Raw genomic sequence first — 23,321 nt, 5'->3', positions numbered from 1 at the left:
GAGAGGGGGAGTGAGGGAGAGGGAGGGGGGGGAGGGAGGGGGAGACGGGGGAGTGAGGGGGGGAGTGAGGGAGGTGGGGAGTGAGGGAGGGAGGGGGGAGTCAGGGAGGGAGGGGGGAGTATGGGAGGGAGGGGGGAGGGAGGGGTGAGTGAGTGAGGGAGGGGGGCGTGAGGGAGGGAGGGGTGAGGGAGGGAGGGGGAGGGAGGGGGGAGGGAGGGAGTGAGGGAGGGAGGGGGGAGTGGAGCGAGGGTGGGAGGGAGGGGGAGCGTGGTGGGAGAGGGGAGCAAGGGAGGGAGGGGGGAGTGAGGGAGGGAGGAGGGAGTGTGGGAGGGACGGGGCAGAGTGAAGGAGGGAGGGAGGGGGAGTGAGGGAGGGAGGGGGAGTGAGGGAGGGAGGGATGGGGAGTGAGGAGGGAGGGAGGGGAGTGAGTGATGGGGGGTGTGGGAGGGAGTGGGGGAGTGAGGGAGGGAGGGAGGGGGAAGTGAGGGAGGGAGGGGGAGGGTGGGAGTGAGGGGGTGTGTGGGGGAGGGTGGGAGTGAGGGAGGGAGGGAGTGAGGGAGGAGGGAGGAGGGAGGAGGGAGGGGGGAGTGAGGGTGCGGGGAGTGAGGGAGGAGGGAGTGAGGGAGGGAGGGAGGGAGGAGGGAGGGAGCGGGGAGTGAGGGAGGAGGAGGGAGTGAGGGAGGGAAGCGTGGAGGGAGGGAGGGAAGAGTGAGTGAGGGACGGAGTGGGGAGTGAGGGAGGGAGGGGGAGTGAGTGAGGGAGGTGGGAGCGAGGGGGAGTGAGGAAAGGAGGGAGGGGGAGTGGGGGAGGGAGTGAGGGAGATAGGTAGGGAGGGAGCGGGAGGGAGAGGGGAGATAGGGAGGGAGCAATGGAGGGAGGGAGGAATGGAGGGAGGGAGAGAGAGGGAGGGAGGGAGCGAGTGAGAGGGAGGGAGCGAGTGAGAGGGAGGGAGCGAGCAAGAGGGGAGAGCGATGGAGGGAGCGAGGGAGAGGGAGGGAGGTAGCGAAGGAGGGAGGGAGGGAGGGAGAGGGGAGAACAAGAGGGGGCGGGAGTGAGCAAGGGAGGGAGGGAGCGAGAGAGGCAAAGTGATGTAGGGATTGTGAGGGAGGGAGGGAGAGTGAGTGTGGGAGGGAACGAGGGAGATGGAGGAGGGTAGGGGTGGGAGGGGGGAAGGGAGGGGGGAGGGAGGGGGGTGGGGAGAGGGAGGGTGGTGGGAGGAGGGGCGAGAGAGGGGGGTGGGGAGAGGGAGAGGGAGGGAGTGGGGAGAGGGAGCAAGGGAGAGGGTGGGGAGAGAGAGCGAGGGAGGGGGTGGAGAGAGGGAGCGAGGGAGGGAGGGAGCGAGGGAGGGCGGGGGAGGAGGGTGCGAGAGGGAGAGAGGGAGTGAGGGAAGGGAGTGAGGGGAGCGATGGAGGGAGAGGCGGGGAGAGGGACAAGAGGGAGTGAGATGGAGGGAGGGAGGGAGGGAGCGAGAGAGGGAGAGCGATGTAGGGAGGGTGAGGGAGGGAGGGTGAGGGAGGGAGGGAGGGAGAGGAGGGAGAAGGGAGGAGGGTGAGGGAGGGGAGTGAAGGAGGGAGTGGGAGTGAGGGAGGGAGTGGGAGTGAAGGAGTGAGGGAGGGAGTGAGGGGGATTGAGGGAGGGAGTGAGGGAGAGGGGAGTGAGAGAGGAGGAAGTGAGGGAGGGAGCGAAGGAGAGGGGAAGGCACGGAGGGGGCGGGAGGGGAGGGGAGAGGGAGCGAGGGAGGGGGGTGGGAGAGGGGAGGAGGGTGCGAGAGGGAGTGAGGGAGGGAGCGAGGGAGCGATAGAGGGAGGGAGAGGGACAAGAAGGAGGGAGGGAGAGGAAGCGAGGGAGAGGGAGGGAGGGGGTAAGGGTGGAGGGGTAGAGGGAGGGAGGGGGTTGGGAGGGGCAGGGAGGTGAATGGGGAGAGGAGGGGGAGGAAGGAGAGGGAGCGAGGGATTGCCGGAGTCAGAGGGAGCGAGGGAGAGGGAGGGAGCGAGGGAGGGAGAGGGAGGGAGGGGGTAGGGGGAGAGGGGAGAGGGAGGTAGGGAGGGGGAGCCACAGCATGTGAGGGAGGGAGCGAGGGATTACCGGAGTGAGTGGGAGGGAGAGAGAGGGAACGAGGGAGGGAGAGATGGGAGCAATGGAAGGAGGGAGGGAGGGAGGGAGGGGGAGGGAGAGAGGGAGGGAGCGGGAGAGATGGAGGGAGCAAGAGGGAGGGAGGGAGTGAGAGCGAGGGAGGGAGTGAGAGGGAGGGAGGGGAGCGATAGAGGGAGGGGGAGGGGAGAGGAGGGAGTGAGGGAGGGAGGGGGAGAGCGAGGGAGAGGAGTGAGGGAGGGAGGGAGAGGGGGAGAGCGAGGGAGGGAGCGTGGGTGGGAGAGGGAGGGAGGGAGCGTGGGTGGGAGAGGGAGGGAGGGAGTGGAGGGAGGGAGGAAGGGAAAGGGATGGAGGGAAGGAGGGAGAGGGGAAGAGCAAGGGAAAGACGTGCGTGAGGGAGGGTTGTGAGGGTGGTGGGGTAGCGATGGAGGAAGGGAGATGGAGGGAGGGAGCGAGTGAGAGGGAGGGAGGGAGGGAGCAAGAGGGGGAGAGCGATGGAGGGAGCGAGGGAGAGGGAGGGAAGTAGCGAAGGAGGGAGGGAGGGGAGGGAGAGGGGGAGAACAAGAGAGGGCGGGAGTGAGCAAGGGAGGGAGGGAGCGAGAGAGGCAAAGCGAGGTAGGGATTGTGAGGGAGGGAGGGAGAGTGAGTGTGGAGGGAACGAGGGAGATGGAGGAGGGTAGGGGTGGGAAGGGGGAAGGAGGGGGGAGGGAGGGGGGTGGGGAGAGGGAGAGGGAGGGGTGGGGAGAGGGAACGAGGGACTGGGTGGGGAGAGAGAGCGAGGGAGGGGGTTGGGGAGAGGAAGCGAGGGAGGGGGGAGCGAGGGAAGGAGGGAGAGGGAAGAGCAATAGAGAGAAGCGCGTGAGGGAGGGTTGTGAGGGTGGTGGGGGGACCGCGGAGGAAGGATAGCGAAGGAGAAAGGGAGATGGAGGGAGGGAGGGAGCGAGTGAGAGGAGGGAGGGAGCAAGAGGGGGAGAGCGATGGAGGGAGCGAGGGAGAGGGAGGGAGGTAGCGAAGGAGGGAGGGAGGGAGGGAGAGGGGGAGAACAAGGGAGGGTGGGAGTGAGCAACGGGGGAGGGAGCGAGAGAGGGAGAGCGATGTAGTGAGAGTGAGGGAGGGAGGGAGAGTGAGGGAGGGAGTGAGGGAGGGAACGAGGGAGATGGAGGGGGTTAGGGGTGGGAGGGGAAGAGAGAGGGGGGAAGGGAGGGGGGAGGGAGGGGGGTGGGGAGAGGGAGGGGGAGCGAGGGAGGGGGTGGGAGAGGCAGCGAGGGAGGGGGTGGGGAGAGGGAGCGAGGGAGGGGGTGGGGAGAGGGAGCGAGGCAGGGGTTGGGGAGAGGGAGCGAGGGAGGGGGTGGGGAAAGGGAGCGAGGGAGGGGGATGGGGAGAGGGGAGCAAGGGAGGGTTGAGCGAGGGAGGGCGCGAGAGGAGAGAGCAGATGAGGGAGGGAGCGAGGGAGTGAGGGGAGTGAGGGGAGCGATGGAGGGAGAGGGAAAGGGATAAGAGGGAGGGAGGGGTAGAGGGTGGAGGGGGATATGGAAGGAAGGGGGAGGGGGAGGGAGGGAGAGGGAGTGAGGGAGCGAGGAATTGCCGGAGTGAGAAGAAGAGGGAAGGGCGAGGGAGGAGAGGGAGGGAGGGGGTAGGGTGAGAGGGGAGAGGGAGGTAGGGAGGGGGAGCCAGTGCAAGTGAGGGAGGGAGCGAGGGATTACCGGAATGAGTGGGAGGGAGAGAGAGGGGGGGAGGGAGAGAAAGGGAGGGAGAGGGAGGGGTGCGATAGAGGAGTGGGAGGGAGAGGGAGGGAGTGAGAGAGGGAGGTGGGAGAGCGAGGTAGAGGAGCGAGGGTGGGAGGGAGTGAAGGAGGGAGAGGGGGAGAGCGATGGAGTGAGGGAGGGAGAGGGAGGGAGGGAGCAAAGGAGGGAGGGAGTGAGAGAGAGGGCGAGAACAAGGGAGGGAGGGAGCGAGGGAGGGAGCAAGAGAGGGAGATCGATGTAGGGCGGTGAGGGAGGAAGGGAGAGGGAGGGAGGGTGAGGGAGGGGGGAGTGAGGGAGAGGGAGTGAGGGAGGGAACGAGGAAGAGGGGGAAGGAAGGGAGGGAGGGTTGTGGGGAGTGGGAGCGAGGGAGGGGTGGGGAGAGGGGAGCGAGGGAGGGGGGAGCGAGGTTGGGCGGGGGAGGAGGGTGCGAGAGGGAGTGAGGGAGGGAGTGAGGGAGGGAGGGGAGGGAGGGGAGCGATGGAGAGAGGGAGAGGCAGGGAGAGGGGAGAAAGACAAGAGGGAGGGAGGGAGGGGGGTGAGAGGGAGGGAGGAGGTTGGAGAGAGGAGGGGGAGGGGAGGGAGGAGAGGGAGTGAGGGAGCGAGGGATTGCTGGAGGGAGGGGGAAGTGGCGAGGGAAGGAAGTGGCGAGGAAGGAAGTGGCGAGGAGGGAAGTGGCGAGGGAGGGAAGTGGCGAGGGAGGGGGTGGGGGAGAGGGGAGAGGGAGGTAGGGAGCGGGAAACAGAGCGAGTGAGGGAGGGAGCGAGGGATTACTGGAGGGAGAGAGAGGGAGCGTGGGAGGGAGGTAGAGGGAAGGAGAGTTGGAAGCAATGGGAGGAGGGAAAGATTGGGAGAGAGGGAGGGAGGGAGTGAGAGGGAGGGAGTGGGAGAGAATGAGGGAGGGAGGGGGAGAGGAGCGAGGGTGGGAGGGAGTGAGGGAGGGAGAGGGAGGGAGCGTGAGTGGGAGAGGGAGGGAGAGGAACGATGGAGGGAGTGAGAGGAGGAGAGCGAGTGAGGGAGGGTTGTGAGGGTGGTAGGGGGGAGCGAAGGAGGGAGGGCAGCGATGGAGGGAGGGTATGAGGGAGAGAGAGGGGGAGAGCGAGTGGAGGGGAGCGAGGAAGGGAGGGGAGGAGGGGGAGTGAGGGAGGAAGGGGGAGTGAGGGAGAGGGAGCCAGGAGTGAGGGAGGGAGGGAGAGGGAGTGAGGGAGACGGAGCGAGGGAGAGGGAGTGAGGGAGGGAGGAAGCCAGAGGGAGGGTGGGTGAGGAAGAGAGGGAGGGAGGGTGAGGAAGCGAGGGAGGGAGGGTGAGGAAGAAGGGAGGGAGGGTGAGGAAGGGAGGGAGAGGGATGGAGTGAGAGGGAGGTAGGGAGGGAGAGGAAGGGAGGGAGTGAGGAAGGTAGGGAGGGAGGGAGTGATGGAGGGAAGGAAATGGAGGGAGGGAGCGAGGGAGGGAGAGGGAGGGACCTAGGGACCAATGGAGGGAGGGAGGAAGAGGGAGTGTGAGGGAGGGAGAGAGGGTGTGAGGGAGGGAGAGGGAGAGAACGAGGGAGAGGGGGAAAAGCGAGTGAGGGGGAGAGCGAGTGAGGGAGCGTGGGAGGGAGAGAGAGAGGGAAAGAGCAAGGGAAGGAGAGGGAGGGAGAGGGAGAGAGGGGTAGAGGGAGGGAGAGCGACGAAGGAAGAGGGAGGGAGAGGGCAACAGGGAGGGTGGGAAAGGGAGGGAGAGAGCGAGGGGGAGGGAACGGGAGGGAGCGAGCGAGGGAGAGAGAGGAGAGCAAGGGAGGGAGAGGGGAGCGAGAGGGTGGGAGGGGGATGGAGGGAGGGATGGACAGGGAGGGATGGAGAGGGAGGGAGGGAGAGGGAGGGAGGGAGAGGGAGGGAGGGGAGTGAGTGAGGGAGAGCGAGTGAGCGGGGAGAAGAAGTGAGGGGGAAAGGGAGATAGGGAGGGAGAGAGGGAGGGGAGCGATGGAGGGAGCGAGAGGGAGGAAGAGGCAGGGAGAGGGGGACGGGTGAGAGGGGGGAGGAAGGGGGTGAGGGCGGAATGGGAGAGGGGGAGAGGGAGGGGGAGAGGGAGGGAGGAGGTTGAGGAGAGGAGGGGGAGGGAGGAGAGGGAGGGTGGGAGCTAGGGATTGCTGGAGTGAGAGGGAGTGAGGTAGAGGGCGAGTGGGAGGGAGTGAGGGAGGGAAGGAGATGGAGGGAGGGGGTAGGGGAGGGGGGAGAGGGAGGAAGGGAGGTGGAGCGAGGGAGGGAGGGGGGAAGCAAGAGCGAGTGAGGGAGGGAGCGAGGGATTACCAGAGTGAGAGGGAGCGTGGGAGGGAGTGAGGGAGGGAGGGAATGAGGAGAGGGAAGCAATGGAGGGAGGAGGAGGGAGGGTGTGAGGGAGGGGAGAGATGCAGGGAGGGCAGCGAGGAAGGGAGGAGAGGAGGTGGGAGGGAGGGAGGGAGGGAGGGAGTGAGGGAGCGAGGGAGGGAGAGGGAGTGGGGGAGGGAGAGGGATGGAGTGAGAGGGAGGTAGGAAGGGAGAGGAATGGAGTGAGAGTGAGGTAGGGAGGGAAAGGGAGTGAGGGAGGGAGATGGATGGAGGGAGAGGGAGGTAGGGAGGGTGTGATGAAGGGCGAGGGAAGAGCGAGGGTGAGGAGGAGGGAGAGAGCGAGGGAGGGAGAGGGAGCGAGGGAGGGAGAGCGAGAGTTGCGAGTGAGAGAGCGAGGGAGGGAGGGTTGTGAGGGTGGTAGCGGGGAACGAGGGAGGGAGGGGAGCAATGGAGGGAGGGAGTGAGGGAGGGGGAGAGTGAGGGAGGGGAGCGAGGAAGGGAGGGGAGGAGGCGGGAATGAGTGAGGGAGCGAGGGTGGGAGAGGGAGTGAGGGAGAGGGGAGAGCGAGGGAGGGAGGGGAGCGAGGGGCTGGGAGGGGGATGGAGGGAGGGATGGAGAGAGAGAGAGAGGGAGGGAGGGAGAGAGGGAGGGGAGGGAGGGAAGAGAGAAGGATGGAGGGGAGAGGGAGTGAGGGAGGGGATGGAAGAGGGAGGGAGAGATGGAGGGGAGAGGGAGGGAGGGAAGGAGTGGATGGAGAGGGAGCGGAGAGAGGGAGGGAGGAGAGGGAGCAGAGAGAGGGAGGGAGGGAGAGGAGGGAGAAAGAGGGGAAAGAGAGGGAGGGAGTGAGGGAACGGGAGGGAGGAAGAGGAAGGGGATGGAGAGGGAGTGAGAGAGAGGAAGGGGAGGGAGAGGGAGTGAGGGAGCGGGAGGGAGGGAGAGGAAGGGGAGAGAGAGGGAGTGAGGGAGCGGGAGGGAGGGAGAGGAAGGGGAGGGAGAGGGATTGAGGGAGAGCAGCCTCTGGTGGTGAGAAAAGTTTCCGGCAGCTGGTGTTGTCAGTTCGGCTTCCATCCCAGGGCTGACCGGGCCGGACCCCACTGACTGAGCTGGGACCCACTGACCGGGCTGGAGCCCACTGACCAAACCGACTGACTGGGCCCACTGACCGGGCTGGACCCCTCTGACCAGGCCAACTGACCAGGCTGGAGTCCACTGACCAGTCCGGGGCCCACTAACCAGGCCGGAGTCCACTGACCAGTCCGGGGCCCACTGACCAGGCCGGAGTCCACTGACCAGTCCGGGGCCCACTGACCAGGCCGGAGTCCACTGACCAGTCTGGGGCTCACTGACCAGGCCGGAGTCCACTGACCGGGCCACGGACGAAGCCGGAACCGACTGACCGGTCCCACTGACCGGGCCACTGACCAGGCCGGAGTCCACTGACCGGACCGGAGTCCACTGACTGGGCCGGACCTCACTGACCAGGCCCACTGACCAGGCCGGAGTCCACTGACCAGGCCGGAGTCCATTGACCGGGCCGGACCCCACTGACCGGGCCACTGACCAGGCCGGAGCCCACTGACCGGGCCAGACCCCACTGACCAGGCCCACTGACCAGGCCGGACCCCTCTGACCGGGCCGGACCCCACTGACCAGGCCGGACCCCACTGACTGGGCCAGACCCCACTAACCAGGCCCACTGACCAGGCCGGACCCCACTGACCGGGCCAGACCCCACTGACCAGGCCCACTGACCAGGCTGGAGCCCACTGACCGGGCTCACTGACCAGGCCGGACCCCACTGACCGGGCCAGACCCCACTGACCAGGCCCACTGACCAGGCCGGACCCCACTGACCAGGTCCACTGACCAGGCCGGACCCCACTGACCGGGCCAGACCCCACTGACCAGGCCCACTGACCATGCCGGACCCCACTGAATGGGCCGGACCCCACTGACCAGGCCCACTGACCAGGCTGGAGCCCACTGACCGGGCCCACTGGGCCCACTGACCAGGCTGGAGCCCACTGTCCAGGCCAGAGCCCACTGACCGGGCCCACTGAGCAGGCCGGAGCCCACTGACCGGGCCCACTGAGCAGGCCGGAGCCCACTGACCGGCCCACTGACCGGGATGGACCCCACTGACCAGGCCCACTGACCGGGCCGGACCCCACTGACCAGGCCCACTGACTGGGCCAGACCCCACTGACCGGGACAGACCCCACTGACCAGGCCCACTGACCAGGCCCACTGACCGGCCCACTGACCAGGCCCACTGACAGGGCCGGATCCCACTGACCAGGCCGGACCCCACTGACCGGGTCCACTGACCCACTGACCGACTGACTAGGCCCACTGACCGGGCCCTCACTTAGCTTCGAGACTCAGACACATCGGGTGCTTTATTTTTAATTGGATTTATTAAGTATTAAAGACATTTACAACATTGTGATCATTCTGTTATACTGTTACAGTCATTGCTTTACCAGTTATTAGCTTCAGAAATTAAAGTTAATTTTGTCTCCTACAACACTAAACTTCAAAAACTGGTTTAAAAATATCATCTTTAAATTCCTTTCAGAATAATCAATCCACAAAGCCCTACAATGCTGCTTTAGTCTATATCTGAAATATTCTTTCAGCTTTTTTCTTCTCCAGTTATAAATCGAAGCTTCCTGTGTTGCTTCATCACTGGTCTATCCGCACTGAACAAGTTAATCCCCGCTCCACTCCACTCCGTCAGGCTCTCCTGCAATACAATCCCACGGGGTACCATTCCCGCCCCTCGGTCCTCACCCAGCAACAAAACCTCATAACAGTGTCAAACATAGTGCTTGAAATCCTTTCACTGCGGACATAAGACCAGTAAATGGATCTCGTATTTTGGAATGAATAAAATCAATCACCTTGCTGGTCTCCTTGGAGCAGAGAAGGTTAAGAGGAGGTTTGAAAGAGGTGTTTAAAATCATGAAGGATTTAGACAGAGTAGATAAAGAGAAACTGTCTCCAATGGTTGAAGAGTCGGTAACGAGAGGGGACAGATTTAAGGTGATTGCCAAAAGAACCTTTTTACTCAAGGAATGGTTTGATCTGGAACGCACGGCCTGATGGGGCGGTGGCTACAGATTCAATAGTAGCCTTCAAAAGAGAATTGGATAAATACTTGAATGAGAAAAAAACCGCAGCGATTATGGGGAAAGAGCCGGGGGAGTAGGACTAACTGGGTTGCTCTTCGAAAAGAACTGGCGCAGACTCGATGGGCTGAATGGCCTCATTCTGTGTTGTATTATTCTATTGAGTACACTGGGCAGTTTGCTGCCTCCATTCGCCTAATCTTACATAAAACAGTCAAGGTAAATATCTGAATATGAGCCAATTTAAAATCCAATTCAACCCACTCTGGACATTTAAAATTCGCCCATTCTCCTTTCCAAATCCTGTGGTATAGACCCTGCCAAAACTCCTGACCAGCATATATTCTCTATATACCCCACAGAAAGCCCGAGTATTACAGGGTTCTAATTGGACCGACTCCTCCCCTTTCTCCAGCTAAAAGTTTGGAAAAGCGGGACACATTTACTTCCTCTTGTGCATTTATTTCTTCCATCCAATCCTGTGGCATTACTATACTGGGTGGAATACAGAGCGTTCAGAGGGGAAGTGAAAAAGGAAATAACAGGGGCAAAGAGACAATATGCAAATAGACTGGCAGCCAACATAAAAGGGAATACAAAAGTCTTTTATAGACATATAAATAGTAAACGTGTAGTGAGAGGAGGGGTGGGGCCAGTTAGTGACCTAAAAGGAGAGCTATGCATGGAGGCAGAGAGTATGGCTGAGGTATTAAATGAGTACTTTGCATCTGTCTTTACCAAGGAACAAGATGCTCCCAAAGTCATAATAAAGGAGGAGATAGTTGAGATACTGGATGGGATAGGAATTGATAAAGACGAGACACTAGAAAGGCTGGCTGCATTTAAAGCCGATTAAGTCACCAGGACCGGATGGGATGCATCCGAGGATGCTGATGGAACGAAAGGTGGAAATTGCGGAGGTACTGGCCGTAATCTTCCAATCCTCCTTAAAAACAGGGGTGGTGCCAGGGGACTGGAGAATTGCAAATGTTACACCCTTGTTCAAAAACTACCCAGCAACTACAGGCCGGTCAGTTTAATCTCGGTTAGGGTTAGGGGAAGATTTTAGAAATGATAATCTGGGACAAAGTTAAGAGGCATTTTCAGTCTGGATTAATTAAGGAAAGCCAGCACAGATTTGTTAAAGGCAAATCGTGGTTAACCAACTTGATTTAACATAGAAACATAGAAAATAGGTGCAGGAGTAGGCCATTCGGCCCTTCGAGCCTGCACCACCATTCAATAAGACCATGGCTGATCGTTCCCTCAGTACCCCTTTCCTGCTTTCTCTCCATACCCCTTGATCCCTTTAGCCGTAAGGGCCATATCTAACTCCCTCTTGAATATATCCGATGATAGCTTTTTGATGAGGTAACAGAGAGGATTGATGAGGGCAATGTGGTTGACGTGGTATACATGGACTTCCAAAGGACGTTTGACAAAGTGCCACATAATGGGCTTGGCAGCAAAATTGAAGCCCTGGAATAAAAGGGACAGTGGCAGTGTGGATACGGAATTGGCTCAGTGACAGGAAACAGAGAGTAGTGGTGAACAGTTGTTTATCGGACTGGAGGAAGGTATACAGTGGTGTTCCCCAGGGGTCGGTCCTGGGACCACTGCTTTCCGTGATCTATATTAATGACTTGGATGTGGGTGTCGGATACAATTTCAAAATTTGCAGATGACACAAAACTTGGAAGTATAGTGAACAGTGAGGAGGATAGTGATAGACTTCGAGACATAGACAGGCTGGTGGAATGGGCGGACATGTGACAGATAAAATTTAACTCAGATAAGTGCGAAGTGATACATTTTGGTAGGAAGAACGAGGAGAGGAAATATAAACTAAAGGGTACAATCATAAAGGGGTGCATGAACAGAGACCTGGGGTATATGTGCATAAATCATTGAAGTTGTAGGGCAGGGCAAGAAAGTAGTTAAAAAAGCAGACTGGATCTTGGGCTTTATAAATAGAGGCACTGGGGGAGAAATTGGGCTGCTTTGTGCCTCCCGTTAATGAGTTTGAGAGCACGGCGCCTCGGCGGGGGTAACATGTAGCATCTTGCTCTGCTGCGTCCAGCGATGCCCCTCCCGCAGTGCGGCGCTCCCTCAGTACTGCCCCTCCGACACTGTGGCGCTCCCTCAGTACTGCCCCTCCGACAGTATGCCGCTCTCTCAGTACTGCCCCTCCGACAGTGCGGCGCTCCCTCAGTACTGCCCCTCCGACAGTGCGGCGCTCCCTCAGTACTGCCCCTCCGACAGTGCGGCACTCCCTCAGTACTGCCCCTCCGACAGTGCGGCGCTCCCTCAGTACTGCCCCTCCGACAGTATGCCGCTCTCTCAGTACTGCCCCTCCGACAGTGCGGCGCTCCCTCAGTACTGCCCCTCCGACAGTGCGGCGCTCCCTCAGTACTGCGCCTCCGACAGTATGCCGCTCTCTCAGTACTGCCCCTCTCACAGTGCGGCGCTCCCTCAGTACTGCCCCTCCGACAGTGCGGCGCTCCCTCAGTACTGCCCCTCCGACAGTGCAGCGCTCCCTCAGTACTGCCCCTCCGACAGTGCGGCGCTCCCTCAGTACTGCCCCTCCGACAGTATACCGCTCCCTCAGTACTGCCCCTCCGACAGTATACCGCTCCCTCAGTACTGCCCCTCCGACAGTGCGGCGCTCCTTCAGTACTGCCCCTCCGACAGTGCGGCGCTTCCTCAGTACTGCCCCTCTCACAGTGCGGCGCTCACTCAGTACTGCCCCTCCGACAGTATACCGCTCCTTCAGTACTGCCCCTCCGACAGTATACCGCTCCCTCAGTACTGCCCCTCCGACAGTATACCGCTCCCTCTGTACTACCGCTCCCTCAGTACTGCCCCTCCGACAGTATGCCGCTCTCTCAGTACTGCCCCTCTCATAGTGCGGCGCTCCCTCAGTACTGCCCCTCCGACAGTATACCGCTCCTTCAGTATTGCCCCTCCGACAGTGCGGCGCTCCCTCAGTACTGCCCCTCTCACAGTGAGGCGCTCCCTCAGTACTGCCCCTCCGACAGTATACCGCTCCCTCAGTACTGCCCCTCCGACAGTGCGGCGCTCCCTCAGTACTGCCCCTCCGACAGTGCGGCGCTCCCTCAGTACTGCCCCTCCGACAGTGCGGCGCTCCCTCAGTACTGCCCCTCCGACAGTATGCCGCTCTCTCAGTACTGCCCCTCTCATAGTGCGGCGCTCCCTCAGTACTGCCCCTCCGACAGTATACCGCTCCTTCAGTATTGCCCCTCCGACAGTGCGGCGCTCCCTCAGTACTGCCCCTCTCACAGTGAGGCGCTCCCTCAGTACTGCCCCTCCGACAGTATACCGCTCCCTCAGTACTGCCCCTCCGACAGTATACCGCTCCCTCAGTACTGCCCCTCCGACAGTATACCACTCCCTCAGTACTGCCCCTCCGACAGTATACCGCTCCCTCAGTACTGCCCCTCCGACAGTGCGGCGCTCCCTCAGTACTGCCCCTCCGACAGTATGCCGCTCTCTCAGTACTGCCCCTCTCACAGTGCGGCGCTCCCTCAGTACTGCACGAGATTATGGCCTAGCAACTGGCGAGCTGTTTGTGGGCAGCAGCACTCGTGAGGTGCGGGACATTTCACCAGGCGCAGAAATCTTGTCTCCTGCGATAAATTGGGTTTACCGCCCCTGAAAGGAAGAGGAATGCTAAATGAAGAGTTTCATTCCCTCTCTGGGTCGGGAGCAGGGCACATGGGTCGGACGGGTCGGGAGCGGGGGAATGGGTTGGGAGCGGGGACGGACGGGTTGGGAGCGGGGCGGACTGGGCCGTATAGGGACGGCTCTTCCCAGAATGAAAGGGATGGGCCCAAGCTGCAAACTCTGCATTATATAAAGTGTTGGTGCTGGCCCAGCGGGGAGCAGCGAGCCGGGCTGAGCAATCGTGGCACGGATCCCTTGTCCAAATTGCCAGAGAAGAAAAGTGGACCTTTGTTATTCAGCAGCAGCCGGCCACCTGATCTTTAACCTTCGCCCTGCGAGCGGCTAGCCGCCCGGTTCGCGCCCCCTGAAGCTGTCACTGTCCTGGCCCCGCGCAGCTTCAGGGTCCGGGGCGCTGACAGGGCACTGTGCGTGGTGATGATGTCACGATCTCCGTGCGCAATGCCACAGCGCCGTCGCTAAGTTCCCACCGGATTTAGCAGGAGTCGTTAGCGATGCCGTGACCCAGGGGTGCTAACGGCGTGAATAACCTCAATTTCTCCCCCTTAATGTCCGAGATTTCGATCAGGGGTACAGGAGAGTGCACTCCAGACACAGAGTGGTGAGGCTGTGGGATTCACGGCCAGGGTTAGTGATTGAGGCAAAATCTATGATTGAAGATTAGATCGAAACGTTGGACGAGGGAAATAGATTTTTTGAAGTAATATTCGAAATGAACTATCTGTACAAACGTTAGTTTTTGTTTGAATGGTGGCGTGATTAATAAACAGACCACAAAGGGCTGAGGCTGGGATTGTGTGTGTGGGGACCAGGTCAGCACAATGTGACTCTGGCTCTTTCCAGCCCCGGCTAGCTGCAATCACATGGAATCAGTCTGCACCCACACAAGGGAAGGTCACAGAGCGAGCACTGCTCCCTCGTACGCTGTCTGAGCGATTGTTCAGGGCACTGTCGCAGGGACCAGACTCCCGGAGCCAGGCGGAGCAGCAAGGGGGTCCCACCAGTCGGCCTACAGGATTGGGGCATCGTTTACTTCGCAGTGACTTTGCTGGTTTTTGGGGTTCTGGCAAATTCGGCTTACCTTTGTGCTAAGTGACATCAGTAAAAGGAAGTTACAAGAGGCTGTGGTGTAGATACATGCACTGGTTAGAAAGGTTGTTGGAGGCTGTTTGCGAGTTGCCATGGTTACAGCGTTCTCTAATGGTGTGAAGCTGGACTCGAACTCACTGTAGCCGCTCGTTTTCATAGAGTCAGAGCAACCCAAGATGTTGTTATAAAGCTTGACTCAGAGAGCAATCCCAAATACTTGGAAAGGATGGAGAGTGAAGACAGGGGGAGTGTGGGGAGGGAGAGGGAGGAGAGGGGGAGGGAGAGGGAGGAGAGGGGGAGGGAGAGGGAGGAGAGGGGGAGTGTGGGGAGGGAGAGGGAGGAGAAGGGGAGTGTGGGGAGGGAGAGGGAGGAGAGGGGGAGTGAGGAGAGGGGGAGTGTGGGGAGGGAGAGGGAGGAGAGGGGGAGTGTGAAGAGGGAGGAGAGGGGGAGTGAGGAGAGGGGGAGTGTGGGGAAGGAGAGGGAGGAGAAGGGGAGTGTGGGGAGGGAGAGGGAGACTGAGGAGAGGGGGAGTGTGTGGAGGGAGAGGGAGGAAAGGGGGAGTGTGGGGAGGGGGTGCGCGGGGAGGGGGAGTGAGGGGAGGGGGAGTGTGTGGAGGGGGAGTGTGACCCTCTCCGACTCCTACAGAATTGAGACCGGCAAGCAATTCCCTCCCACAGGTGACCCCTCGCTGACCCATGACTTGGCCAAGGCTGGGCTGTGTTGCCCTGGCGACCAGCTCCGTTGCCTGGGAGTAGGGGGCGCGGTGGGGATCTGGTACCTTGGCGGAGGAGCCTTTGGGGATCCCGGTCGGTCTCAGCCCGTGTCTAAGGTCTCGGTGCTGGCTGAACCCATCGGGTGGTCCCGGTGCATGGGCCGGGGGCACAGCCCTGCCGACACCGAAGGAGCAGGCTGTCGGGAGAGCGAGGAGGGTCCCAATCTACCCCGAGGCCCCGGGGGTCTGAGTGCCCTTCTCCCCAACCCCTCGACTGGACGCGGTGAGGGTCACTGGAGTGAAACGCCCAGCCGGCGCCTTGGGCCGCAAGACCAGCTGCTGAGAACATTCCAGAACCGGCCAGGCCGGAGCCCATGTTTCCGTGGCGACGCCTTGAGACGCTGGTCACCGGGCGGACAACCCAGGCCGGAGCGGGGGAAGGGCTGCCCCCGGCGCACCTGTGCCTGTACCTTCGACCTCCACAGCGACCTCGACAGGCGAGGCCTAGACCCAGGCGTCAAGCAGCAAGAGGCCGACACAGTTGATGGTCAAATCGTGAGCCAGCTCCAGCGGATGAGCATGGAGGAGCCAGCGCCACCGATCAACGCAGAGATGGAGGCAGAGGAGGCGAGGCTCAGCACCTTCACCAACTGGCCGGCCTCCATCACCATCCAGCCTCCGCCCCTGGCCCGGGCCGGCTTCTTCTACACGGGTAAGGACGCCTCACACCTCTTCACAACCCGCGCACCACACCTAACTGGGGGCGGAGTTAATGCAGGGCAGAACAAAATAAACCTGCAGAATGGGCGTGTCATTGGCAAATGAATCTCAATGTAGACAAGTGCGAGGCGGTACGTTTTGGTCGGAAGAATAAGGAGGCCACCAGCTCCTTGGGGAATAAAGGGGAGAAATTGGGGTCATTTGGGGGCAAATGGCTTTTCACCCGAGCGCATCGCCACCAATGACTCCCGCTAAATTCCACAGGAGCAAAGATTCGCTATCGCGTCCTGAAGCTGATGTCAGGGGGCAGTAGGCCACTCGCAGGCCGCTAGTTAAAAGGGAGGTGGCGTTCGTTAAAGGGGAGGTGGCGTTCGTTAAAGGGGAGGTGGCGTGCACGTGAATAGAAAATCGGCTGACTTACTTGTCGTGGGCGTTGTGACCTTTGAGCACAGGGTCCGTGCTGCCACCTGCCAGCTCGGCAATCTGCTCGTTGCCGCGATACCCTGCTCCCTGGTGGTCCAGGCAGAGATCCGCACAGTCTGCAGCTTGGCCCTCGCCTTTAAAGAAGGGGAGGGGCCCCTCCTACGTAGCTGCCCCGTTCCCTCTGCTCCCGCCCCCTTTGTGCCACAAAGAGGGAGTCGAGCTTGTTATTTTGTGCCCCACTTCCTCTCGGGGGCGGTAACCCCAATTTCGCGCCCGGCGCAGGAACTCCCGCCTCGCGGCTGTGATCGCCCCCAAACGGGGCCCTCTGCAATTTCCCCCCACACCCCCCAAGTGTCAAAAGGGGGTAGGTGAACAGACACCAATGCAAAATACTGCGGATGCTGGAATCTGACATAAAAACTGAAAATGGGTCAGGCAGCATCTGTGGAGAGAGAAACCGACTTAATGTTTCGGGTCGATGACCCTTCGTCAGAACTGGAGAGTGTTCGGAATGAACAGATTCCTAAGAAGCACTGAAAGGGGGAGGGGAGGAAGAACAAAAGGGAAGGTCTGTGATAGGGTGGAAGGCAGGAGAGATTAGAGAGACACAAGGGATGATGGGCCGAATTGAGATGGTAATGGTCGGAGTTAGAAAATGGTTAATCTGGAAAGGGTGTGAATGGCAGAATAATGACCAGCTGCCATTGGAGACAAAGAAAAAAAAATAAGCTTGAGAGGGGGGGGTGGGGGGGGGGGCAAAAGATGGGCACAGGTTATGATCTGAAATTGTTGAACTCGATGTTGCGTCCAGAAGTCATCGTTAGATGAACTGGGGGTACCGATATACAAATCAATAAAAGTACCGACACAGGTTAATGTCCATAACAAAATCAAACACAGCGCTGGGGTTCATTTCCAGAGGGGTAGAAATGAAAAGCAGAGAGTTTATGTTACACTTGTATAGAACCTTGGTTAGACCACACTTGGAGCACTGTGCACAGTTCTGGTCTCGCTATTATAAAAAAGACAGAGGCACTGGAGAAGGTAGAAGAAAGATTTACACGGATAATACCAGCACTGAGAGATTAGAACCATCGGGAAAGATTGAATAGGCTGGGACTCTCATCTAAAAAACAGAAGACTGAGGGATGACCTGATGGAGGTCTTTAAAATTAAAAGGGGGTTGGATCGGGTAGAAGTAGAGGAGAAGTTTCCACTTGTGGGGAGAGCAAAACTCGGGGCCATCAATATAAGATGTCACTAATAAATCCAATGGAGAATTCAGGAGAAACCTCTTTACCCAGAGAGGGGTGAGAATGTGAAACTTACTGCCACAGGGGAAGGGTTGAGGTGAATAGTATCGATGTATTTAAGGGGAAGCTGGATAAACACATGAGGGACAGAGGAATAGAAGGATGCAGGATGGGGAGGGTGGGGGGGTGGGAATGGGGTAAGGGGGGATGGGGGGTGAGGGGGAAGAGGTAATTAGAGTGGGAGGATACTGGTGTAGAGCATAGACACTGGTATAGACCAGTTGGGCTGAACGGCCTGTTTCTCTGCTGTAAATTTGTATGTAATATGTTGGCTGGTTTTAAACCTTTGATTAAAACTGCACTTCTCCCGCCCCACTTCTCTCTGTGGGTAGGGGTGGGGAGGGTTCATTTTATATTTGGCCAATGGTGTAAAACTGGTCGGTATTGAATTGGCCGCCGTCCCCCCTCCCCCCCCACTCCCACTGATTGTCACATCCGTTCACTTCAATAGAAGTGAAAGTCTGGCGTTGTGTATAACAAGCGGCAGACTCGATATCGCCCAAAGTGAAAGTTACCCCAATCTGCCTTAGGCTTCTTTCGGTTGGGGTCACACCTATGATTTATAAAGCAAAGAGTTCTGAGAAAGAGAACTTTGTTGATCAGTGTGTTCCCATCCCAATCAGGAAAGAAGCAGTGCTGGAACTAGTTCTGGGGAATGAAGTGGGGCAAGTGGAGCATTTGGGGAAGAGTGATCATAATATCATCAGGTTTAGAATAGTTATGCAAAAAGGACAAGAAACAATCAAACGTGAAAATACTCAACCAGAGGAGGGGGAACTTCAGTGAGTATCAAAAGGATCTGGTCCAGGTGGCAAACAATTCAACATGGGGAGGCCTTCAAAGAAGAGATGGTTCGGGTACAAGAGTGGATGCAAGGCCTAAGTTCCACCCAAAGGACCACTGAGATCCTGACAGTACTTTGGACCAATCACATTGCTTCAAGATCTCTCGCCACTCCTGCCCCCCCGAACTCACCGCTCCTGCTGTACCTGCCCACGCTCCAATCACCGACCTGGGTTATGGTGAGATCATTTAATATAATTTAATAATAATTATGACGTGATCGGGGCCCAGGAGAGGCGTGAGTTTGGGGCCCAGAAGCGGCAAGGGCCCAGGGGCAGCACGGGCCAGCCCAAACTGCGATATGTGTGCGCACTAGGTCATGGAGCAGAGCAGGTCTCCAGTTGTCTTGGTTAACCCTTGCCACTGAGCCAAGACCTAGCTCTGTCGAGCCCGTGTGGTGGCTGGTGTGCAACGGCCATCACACGTTAAAAAAATCCACACACAGGCATCTTCCATCCTTTAGGATGTAGTTCGGAATCTGGAATATTAGGTCCTTCATTGAAACACTTGAGAACTCATCCCTTTTTGGTGTGGAAGCAAGTCAGCCTCAATACGAGGGACCGCCTATGATTACTTTGGTCAGAAGTTTCGTGAAAAAATGTGGGAAAAACCACCCGGCGGCAAAATTGGGCCTTGCACACCGATTCTGGGCAGCAGCGGGCGGGAGCCCCCATTCTGGGCGGCAAATGCGATCCTCGGCAAAGTACCGCCGAGGACAGAGTTGAGTCCAGGGAGGGGGGAACGGAGAAATACATTTTTATTCAAAACTATTTTTAAAAATCCACCAGAAACCCTTCAGAAAACCCCATCGACCTAAATCCCTGCAAAAGAAATGAAGAAAACAAGTGCACCAACCTTTCCTTGCAGGTCTTCACACTTACCGTCTAGGTAAGACCTGGCTCCACGCAGTGGGCTCCACGCGTGAGGGCCTCGCCAAACTCGCTCGGAGGGGAGAGCACCATGGAAACATGGAGACCGCCGAGAAAACTCGCCGTCAGCCGGCGGTAAGTTCACCAAACTCGGGCCCCACATTCTCACCAGGGGGACAGGAAGGGTATTCAGAGTTCCCTGGATGACTACAGATATAGAGGTTAAAATGAAACAGAGAAAAGAAGCTGATGACAATTGTAAGGTTCATAATACAATAGAGAGCCAAACAGAGTACAGGAAGTACAGAGGCAGTCTAACAAAGGTAATAAGAGGGGCAAAGAGAGGGTATGAGAATACATTAGCAGGTAGCATAAAAAAGGAATCTAAAAGTCTTTTCTAAACATATAAAGAGCAAAATGGTCATCAAAGGAAGGATGGGGCAGATTATGGACCGCAAGGAGATCTTCTTGTGGAAGCAGAGGGCACGGCTGAGGTAGTAAATGAGTATTTTGCATCGGTCTTCACCAGAGAAGAGGATGCTGCCAATATCACAGTAAAGAAGGAGGCGGTAGCGAAATTGAATAGGATAAAAATAGATAAAAGGGAGGTACTTAAAAGGTTGGCAGTGCTCAAAGTAAAGTCACCCGGTCCGGATGGGAAGCATCCTCGGTCACTGAGGGAAGTAAGGGTTGAAATTGCAGAGGCTCTGGTCACATCCTTCCAATCTTCCTTAGATACGGGGGTGGTGCCAGAGGACTGGAGATGTTACACCCTTGTTCAAAAACGGGAGGGGGTAACAGGCCGGTCAGCCTGATGTCGGTGGTGGGGGAAACCTTCAGAGATAATGGGGTGAACTTTAACCCCAAAAACCAGAACTTAGAATCCCCGCCCCAATCCGCCTGCTTCTGGTTTTAATGGAGGCAGGACAGGGAATGGGAAGATAAATCACTCGCAGGAGGTGGGCATGGCACTTAAATATTGTAATAAGGCAGCGTGCCTCCTTTGGAAGCACCATGTAACTCTGGACGGCCGGCAATATCCCCGTAAGCTGCTCTGCCTCACCAGTGCGCGGCACAGTCAATGTTTGCATAGCGCGATACCTACACTGTAAGAGGCGGTGAGTGGCCGGCGCCGGGACCTTGCCGAAGTCTGTGCAGCTGGAACATTGCCAGCCACGTTTCCCGGGCCTCGGGAAACCCGGCAGCTAAAGGAGGACGAGGACTGATGAATCCAGGAGGTCATTGCCGGTCAACGTACCTGCTGGATCCTGCGTCCCTGCATCGACCCCCCCTCAGTCTCGTGTCTCCACCGCCCCAAACATTGCAATCTCCCCCCACCCAGCCCCTTACCTTCCCCATGGCCTCCAATCTTCCCCGCACCCACCCCACCGAGGCCATTGATTTTCGGCCACTGGCCCACCCCCGCCTTCCGGCACCCCTGGTCTCCAATTTCCCCCCCACCCCCCAAGGACCCAATCTGCCATCCACCCCGACCTCCAACCTCCCACCCCCACCCCCCTCATGATTGGGCCACGATCTCCGATCCGCCCTCTGGCCTTGCAGCTTCCCTCCCTCCAATCCTCGGCCCCTGGTCTTCAATTTCCCCAAGGACCCAATCTGCCCTCCCCCCGACCCCGGCCTCCAACCCCCCCTCCCCCACCCATCCCCAAGGCCCCTGATCTCCGATCCGCCCTCTGGCCTTCCAGCATCCCTCCCTCCAATCTCCGACCCCCCCACCCACGATCCTCCGATTGGCCCCTAATCTCCGACCTTCCAGTCTCCAATCCATGGACAGCGAAACCCCCCGGCCCCCCTCCCTCCTCTCTGCTCCCTGGCTGTGGCCTGGTGCCACAGGCCTGACCGCCGGTTAGCCATCCTCTCCATCTAGCTGGCTGCGGGCGGGCAACAGAGAAAAACATATCCATCAGGCCCTGCCATTAAATTCTCCCAGCTTTTCCAACTGTATTGCAGCTCCCTCCCTGCCTCCCAGTTAAAATCCTGCCCAGTAATCTGGGCCAAAATTAATTGCCATTTGGAAAAGTATGGGCGAATAAGTGGAATTCGGCATGGATTTGTTAAATGTAAATCATTTTTGACTAACTTGACCGAGATCTTTGATGAAGTAATGGGGAGGGTTGATGTGGGTAGTGTGGTTGATGTTCATAGAATCATAGAAATTTACAGCATGGAAGGAGGCCATTTCGGCCCATCGTGTCCGTGCCAGCCGACCAAAAGCTATCTAGCCTAAACCCGCTTTCCAGCTCTCAGTCTGTAGCCCTGTAGGTTACGGCACTTCAAGTGCACATCCAAGCACCCCTTAAATATGGTGAGGGTTTCTGCCTCTACCACCCTTTCAGGCAATGAGTTCCAGACCCCCACCACCCTCTGGGTGAAGAAATTTCCCCTCATATCTCCTCAAAAGTCATAATATTTACTTTAAATCGATGTCCCCTGGTTGTTGACCCCTCTTCCAAGGGAAATAGGTCCTTCCTATCCATTCTATCTAGGCCCCTTATAATGTTACACACCTCAATAAGGTCTCCCCTCAGCCATCTCTGTTCCAAAGAAAACAACCCCAGCCTATCCAATCTTTCCTCATAGCTAAAATTCTCCAGTCCAGGCAACATCCTCATAAATCTCCTTTGTACCCTCTCTAGTGCAATCACATCTTCCTGTAATGTGGTGACCAGAACTGCACGCAGTACTCCACCTGTGGCCTAACTAGTGTTTTATACAGTTCAAGCATCACCTCCCTGCTCTTGTATTCTATGCCTCTAGGCTAACAAAGGCATGTATTCTGTATTTACCTGGCTTGCTACCTTCAGGGGTCTATGGACATACACTCCAAGGTCCCTTTGTTCCTCTACACTTCTCAGTGTCCTCCTATTTAATGTGTATTCCCTTGCCTTGTTAGACCTCCTCAAATGCATTACTTCACACTTATCCGGATTGAATTCCATTTGCCACTGTTCTGCCCGCTTGACCAGTTCATTGATATCCTTCTGCAGACCACAGCTTTCTTTTTCATTATCAACCACACAGCCGATTTTTGTATCATCTGCAAACTTCTTAAATCATACCCCCTACATTCAAGTCCAATTCATTGATATATGCCACAAAAAGCAAGAGACCCAGTACTGAGCCCTGCGGAACCCCACTGGAAACAGCCTTCCGGTCACAAAAATATCCATCAACCATTACCCTCTGCTTCCTGCCTTTGAGCCAATTTTGGATCCAACTTGCCACTTTGCCCTGGATCCCATGGGCTTTTACTTTCGTGACCGGTCTGCCATGTGGGACCTTATCAAAAGCCTTGCTAAAATCCATGTAGACTACATCAAACGCACTGCCCTCATTGACCCTCCTTGTTACCACCTCACAAAATTCAATCAAGTTAGTCAGACACGATCTTCCTTTAACAAATCCATGCTGACTGTCCTTGATTAATCCGTGTCTATCTAAATGAAGATTTATCTTGTCACTCAGAATTTTTCCAATAATTTTCCCACCACCGAGGTTAGGCTGACTGGCCTGTAATTACTTGGTCTATCCCTTTCTCCCTTTTTAAACAACAATACATTAGCAGCTCTCCAGTCTTCTGGCACCACACCTGTAGCCAGAGATGATTGGAAAATGATGGTCAGAGCCTCTGCTATTTCCTCTTTTGCTTCTCTTAACAGCTTGGGATACATTTCATCCGGGCCTGGGGATTTATCCACTTTCAAAGCTGCTAAGCCCCTTAATATTTCCACTCTCTCTATGTTTATTTCATCTAATATTTCACACTCCTCCTCCCCACTGATTGCAATGTCTGAATCGCCCCTCTCTTTTGTGCAAACAGACGCAAAGTATTCATTAAGAACCATATCCACGTCTTCTGCCTCCACACACACATTACATTTATGGTCTCTAATAGGCCCCACTCTTTCTCTAGTTATCCTCTTGCTCTTAATGTATTTATAAAACATCTTTGGGTTTTCCTTGATTTTATTTGCCAACATTTTTTTATGCTCTCTCTTTAATTTCCTAATTTCCTTTTTAATTTCACTCCTGCACTTCCTATACTCTAGGCTTTCTGAAGTATTGAGCCCTCGGTATCTGTCATAAGCCTCTCTTTATTTCTTTATCCTATCCTGTATGTCCCTTGACATCCAGGGGGTTCTAGATTTGTAAGTCCAACCTTTTTTCTTTCAGGGAACATGCTTGCTCCAAACCCTCCGGATCGCCTCCTTGAATGTCTCCCACTGCTCTGACACTGATTTACCTTTAAGTAGCTGTTTCCAGTCCACGTTGGCTAAATCACATCTCAGCTTAGTAAAATTGGCTTTCCCCTAGTTGAGAACTTTTATTTCTGGTTTATTCTTGTCCTTTTCCAAAACT

General features: G+C 57.3%; 2 protein-coding genes across 3 annotated transcripts in view; one reads left to right on the top strand and one right to left on the bottom strand.

Annotated features, from left to right (window-relative positions):
- The window catches only part of cdr2l (cerebellar degeneration-related protein 2-like), a 156,557-nt gene that overhangs the window by 62,129 nt on the left and 71,107 nt on the right, over positions 1–23,321 (bottom strand). The window lies entirely within an intron of this gene.
- LOC139226195 (baculoviral IAP repeat-containing protein 7-like) overlaps positions 13,685–23,321 on the top strand; it is a 29,805-nt gene continuing 20,168 nt past the window's right edge. Inside the window, exons 1-2 of the mRNA XM_070856826.1 lie at positions 13,685–13,703; positions 14,739–15,485. Of these exons, the coding sequence (XP_070712927.1) occupies positions 13,685–13,703; positions 14,739–15,485 (766 nt within the window). The remainder of the gene's footprint in view (positions 13,704–14,738; positions 15,486–23,321) is intronic.

Source organism: Pristiophorus japonicus, chromosome 16 (genome assembly GCF_044704955.1).
Source record: "Pristiophorus japonicus isolate sPriJap1 chromosome 16, sPriJap1.hap1, whole genome shotgun sequence".
Taxonomy (NCBI): Eukaryota; Metazoa; Chordata; class Chondrichthyes; family Pristiophoridae; genus Pristiophorus; species Pristiophorus japonicus.
The sequence above is the reverse complement of the archived record's forward strand: the minus strand, read 5'-3'. Positions and strand labels throughout refer to the sequence as shown.